The sequence below is a fragment of the Solanum stenotomum genome, chromosome 7 (assembly GCF_019186545.1).
Source record: "Solanum stenotomum isolate F172 chromosome 7, ASM1918654v1, whole genome shotgun sequence".
NCBI classification, from domain to species: Eukaryota; Viridiplantae; Streptophyta; class Magnoliopsida; order Solanales; family Solanaceae; genus Solanum; species Solanum stenotomum.
Genome location: NC_064288.1, coordinates 60,637,413 through 60,643,412, shown reverse-complemented (window position 1 = coordinate 60,643,412; position 6,000 = coordinate 60,637,413). Strand labels below are relative to the sequence as shown.

Genomic DNA, 6,000 nt, shown 5'->3' with positions numbered 1-6,000 from the left:
TTTTCACCCCTCCCCTCGACCCCCCCGCCCCCTACCAGCCCCCCACCACCGCCCCAAAAATAATTTTAAGTTTGTTTTTCAAAAATATTTTCAATTTCAAAAATTCATTTTTTACCCCCCACCCCACCCCACCCACCCCCTACCAGCCCCCACAACCCCAAAAAAAAATTAAGTTTGTTTTTAAAAATTATTTTCTACTCTAGTAAAAATAAAAGATATTTTTCAAAAATATTTTTCATTCATAAATCAAACACTAAAAATCTTTTTCGAAAAATATTTTCTACTCACCAACCAAACATGAGAAAATAAGTCAAAAATCAATTTGTTTTCCAGGAAAACATTTTCTAGGTAAACATTTGCCATGGAAAAAATTTTCCTTCATACCAAACACACCCTTAAGCTTTGAATTCCCTATTCCGCCAACAGAACTTATCAATGAAATCCTAGTTAAGCTACTGGTAAAATCACTTGTGAAATTCAGGTGTGTTTCCAAATTCTGACTTCGTTTAATCTCTAGCCCTGATTTTGTCAAGGCCCATCTCATCATATCTGCTAATAACAAGGCCTACCACAGGCTTATGTTGGGGTTTGATCTACCTGAAAACTATCTTGAGGATTGTTCCATTAGTTCTTTACTTTCCGACCATGTTACTATGACAATTAACTTGGATTATCCTCCAAAAGAATCTCATCAATCTATTAAGATTGTAGGTTCCATCAATGGGCTGATTTGTGTTGCTAGAAAAAGACTCGTTTCTATGGAATCCATCAATTAGAAAGCTCAAGAAATTGCCTGATTTTGAAACTAGTTATATTTTCTCGTATGGTTTTGAATATTATGAGCTTCATGATGATTATAAGGTAGCGGGTATTACCCGTAGTGTGCGTGACATCTATTCACATTCTGATGTGGTCAAAATTTATACTCTGAATAATAATTCTTGGAGTTGTTTGAAAGATTTTCAAACTGGGATACCATTCATGAAGCCAGGTATGTTTGTGAATGGGAAGCTTCATTGGGCTATTACTACTAAGCATTTTAGGTATAATAATTATGAGTAACTTTCACATATAGCAAACACAAAATTCATATTTGTATGCTATAGCAAAGTTTGCATAATTGCGCTCCATAGCAAACATATATATGTATAATTCGCTATACATATACAATTGAAAGCTATGTTTATTTTGCTATACATATATACAAAAAGAAGCAATTGTATAATTCGTTAGCTCCTCTTCCGATTTGTATAATTTCGTTGGCAGGCCATTTGTATAAATTGTTCTTAGCCTCTCGTTTGTATAAATCGTTGACAAAAATATTTGTATATCAAAAATCGCTCTCTCTTTCGCTTTATACAAACATAAATTATACATTATATTTGTATAATCTGTGTTTGTATAAAACGAGAAAGAGAGAAAGGCAAAAGAGAAATGGGCAGGGTAATATTTGTATTGTATAATTATAAGTGTATAGGACGAAGATATATATATTTGCACGTGTATATAAAATTTTCTCTCGCTTTATACAAACAAAAGTGCAATTTATACATTTCGTTTCTGTTTGTATAAGCGAGAGAGGCGAGCGAGATTTGGGAGAGTGGCGAGCGAGATTTGAGAGAGGGGAATGAAAATATATGTATATATACAATTTCCTCTCGCTTTATACCAACACAAACACATTTTATACATTTGTGTTTGTATAAAAGCGAGAGAGGGTGAGCGAGACTGCCACCAAACGAGAGTGGCGAGCGAGATTCCACTAGGGAGAGTGGCGAAAATAGCAATAGTTTGCTATAGGGTACAATTAAATCAAAGTATATTTATAGTATTTAATTTGAATTAATAGTTTGCTATTATATACAATTTTTCCAATAATTATTGGGACATAATTTTTGTTGACTTGGCTAATGAGAAATCGAGAGAAATAGAAAAACCTATGGACGGAGAAGGAAATTTTGTTTGCATGTCGTGCCTCAGTGTGTTGGGAAATGATCTTTATATGTTTTCTAGTCAGCTTATTAGTCACCTAGATTTGTGGGTTATGAAGGATACGGGATTAAATAATCTTGGACAAAGATGTTTACCATCAAATATCCTGATGATCTCGTGGGCATAATTTGGTTCGTTCACCCTTTTGCATGTTAATTAAAGGTGAAATTTTGTGTAGAATTGGATCAATCTTCATGATTTACAATCCAAATGATGACTCAATAAGATTTCAAGGTTACCAATTGTAATCATCTTGTTGAGGCAAAGAACTACATTGAAAGCCTCGTTTGGCCCTTTGTTGCAGAAGGTACTCAGGATGCAACAACATATAGGCTGCAAAAGCTCAGATGAAGACAATTATATGATAAATTATTAATAAGAGTTCTCTTTACATTTTTCTCAAGAACTGTTAAATTTTGTTTCTTTTCTCAAATATAATGTTGTGAATAACGAATAAAGAATGGATTCTCTTGTTCTTTATGATTAAATAATGTTGTTTCATTGCTCGTTGAGCAAGACTTACATATATTCTAGCTAATTGTAATATCACATTTTATTAGTTGCCTAAAGACAAGTTCATCGCGACTAATGTTGAACAAGGTTCACTATTATATGGAATATTAGGTCGAAATTGATCTGAACTAGACATTGATCTGCCCTTTGCTACTTAAGATCATGATTCGTTCTAGTGGTAACAATATCTTAATCCACGAAAAGGATTGAGATATCAAAAGTGTTCTTGAATATCAACAATGAGATGAAACGTTGGCTAAATTCAGTAATTTGTCAAAATTGGAAAATTTGGAAGATAAATTTACATTCTTTTGTCATTTATGTTGAGTTTGTAAGCTTGTTCTTGATTCCATTTGTAACATCTCGCACCTAGAAACGACTATAAAGAGTTTAAAATATAAAAACATTGATTTTTGGAAGGAATAAGGAAAGCTGGAAATTTTTGTCTAAGTTAAGAAAGTGAGTTTTGTCCATTTTCAAACGGCCATAACTCCTAGATCAGGATGAGTTAGGAGCATCTCTTGATAAGGTTGGAAATCCCTTGGAGATATCTTTCCAACGCCACCAAGTTTGCACGATTTCGACATCATATGAGTGAGATATGCCTTTCGGAAGTTGGGCTGTTGGAATACGGAATTTGTCGAATCCGGATTTTAGAAGGGCAATTCAGTCTTTTCCTTACCTAATTACTCTAATTCATTTTTAGGAGATTAATTGGGGTAAAACCAGACTTTATTCAGTTTTGGAAAAATTAGAATACGCTTAGGGCTTGGAGAAAAGAGAAAAGAAGAAAGAAAGGGAGAAAAGCCAAGATTTCGCCAAGAACGTCAAGCGTTTGGAGTGGAATTCGTCGGGGGTGATCCCTATTAAGGTATGTGAGATTTCTTTCGTGTTGGGTTAGTTCACCCACACACTAACTTGTTCAATTCAGCGAAATTGGAGTTGTTTGAATGTTAAGAAAGTGAAGTTCTTGAAGAACATTGTTGAATTCGTGTGGGTTGATTGTTGAATGCCTAGTGTTGATTTGATTCATGTTTCCGGGTTATTTTTCGAGTTAAATCTATCATGTATTGAGGGTATAAATGATCCTAAGTGTTTGGAGAAAGGACCATTGAAGTTTAGAGGGTTTAGAGATGAAAAACGATTGAGAAAAGTCGGGGATTTTCTGGGCAAAGGCTCTGCGCCGCGCCTGCCAAAGCGCCACAAAAGTTCCTCTGAACTTTGGCCTCTGACGCGTCGCGCCAGCCAGAGCGCCACAGGCAGCCCTCTGAAGTTTGAGGGCTGGCGCCCCGCCCCCTCAAAGCTCCAAGGACGCTAGTTCTCCCTATTCGTTCCCCACCTTCTCGTACTTGTTCCTAAGTGATGTACCTATGCTTCCTAGTCGATTCCAACACTCTAAAGTACATCTAAACATCATGAAATCATCCATAAACATGAGATCATGAACTTTGAATCCATAATTTAATTCAAGGAAAGTTAAGTTCAAAGTCAAGGAAGTTAAGAGTCAAGTTTATAAGTTAAGAAGCAAGTCAAAGCAAAGTTTCTTAAAGTTTTCAAGGGTCTTTAACAATGTTTTAACGTCGTTTTAAGACTTAAGTTTTGAGGTTAAGCAAGAGTAAAGCTATGGTTTGAAGTTCTTTTCTTCAAAGAGGTATATGGGGACTATGTATTTCCAAAGAAGTTTAAACGAAATGTTTTCACATTTAAACAAGATTGGAAACTGAGATTTCCAAAGAGCCTTCGGGATAGTTTCAGAAAAGAGTAATCGCTTTCTAAATGAAGCAAGAAGGGAAACTTCGATTTCCAAGATAGCCTTTGAGCTAAGTTTTTGAGCACTAATCACAAATCACAGAGGAAATATGTTTTAAAAACATAAGAGCCAATATATTTTTGGGAGTAGTATTGAGCACCGAATTGGGGGAGCGTTCAAAGAACCCACAGCCCCCATAGAACTATGTAGCAATCATGGGTAGAAGAGGTTCATACTTTTTAGATGAATCCTTTTCAAATTAGACTAGAGGATCCATTAGGCAGTTCATGTTCAATACATTTGGTCGGGTATAGAATGCTCTAGAAGCGTGAGGTTGATCGTTAGTATCATCATTATAGCTCTTATGTGATGGTTGTTGGTTAGAGAAACTCCCACAGCAGTTATTGTATTTTTATATATATCAGTTTATTTGTATTTCTATATACATCTCAGATTTATTGTATCTTTGCATACACACAGAGTTTATAGCATGTTTTAAAACAAATTTTCTTTATATTGCACTTGTTTTAAATTGCTTTATATTGAAATGAGTCAGTCAGGCTGAGTTGAGTTAAGCCAGGTAAGTTATTCAGTTTCTTTCAGATTTCCTTCTGGCCTATGTTGCTTAGCATTCCAACTCACATCCTCATACATTCAATGTACTGATGCCAGTTGGCCTGCATCGTCTTATGATGCAGATTCTGGTAACCAGGATCAATATCTAGCGCCTCGTTGATCCAGTTGAGCAACTTAGAGTCAGTGGTGAGCCTCCTTGCATTTCGGAGGACCCTTTTTATTCGCTTTCCTAGTTTTTTTTTCTTTATTAGGATGTTCCGGGGTCTGTCCCAACATCCATCTCAGTATTATAGAAGCTTCATAGACAGTCAGACAGTTGGTTATGAGTCTCTCATCTTTGTATTTACAGATATTCTATTTTGAGATATAAGTTGTCATTTTGGCCAGATTTGATCAGTTAAGTTGATTTATGAACTTATATTGTGTTGAGTTAAGTCTTCCGCTGAGTTAAGTAGCCAGGCCAAGGGTTCGCTTGGGGCCAGCAATGGTCTCCAAGTGCCGGCCACGTCCAGGGTGTAGGCTCGGGGCATGACACCATTGATGTGCTCATTATGTTTGTTTCTAACATTATTAATTTATGTATTTGAAATAACCAATAAGGTTTATAACGAAATCTAGAAATCGATCATTGATCAAATTTGAGTACCTGGAGGCAAAGAAGGGGAAGGCTACAATGTATGAGGAGGGGGTTGCGTGTGTAAAGAGTTAAAATATATGTCATTACTCGAATTAGTCAAGGTGCGTGCAAGTGGCTTTAAGACACCATAGTTATATTAGTAAAAAAAATTATGTCATTAGCACTAGCTTAAAAAAGTATATATTCATCCTACATATTTCGTAAAACTTGAGGATTATTCAAGTCGATAAAAATAAATTAAAGTTATAGAGTAATCGCACGACTTGAATCTTCTTAAGAAATAGTTAGTATTTTACGCATTAATTTGAAAAATTATTCTTATTATTCTTTTATAGGCATAATACATAAATGTGTCCTTTAACTTGGTCTCATTTTACATTTATGTCCTCCAATTTTAGGTGTGTACAAGTAGGAACTAAAACTTATATGAATTTGAACAAGTAGACACATGAGTCCTATGTGACATAATACACGTAGGACGCAAATTGTCATGTAGAATGCTACGTAGGACGTATGCGTCGATTTGTTCAAT

General features: G+C 35.4%; 1 protein-coding gene across 1 annotated transcript in view; it reads right to left on the bottom strand.

Moving 5' to 3' along the window:
* Window positions 1-547, bottom strand: part of LOC125870115 (F-box/kelch-repeat protein At3g23880-like) — a 3,751-nt gene extending 3,204 nt beyond the window's left edge. The window contains exon 1 of the mRNA XM_049550472.1: window positions 385-547. Coding sequence (XP_049406429.1) covers window positions 385-547 — 163 coding nt within the window. The remainder of the gene's footprint in view (window positions 1-384) is intronic.
* Between the last annotated feature and the right edge of the window lie 5,453 nt (window positions 548-6,000).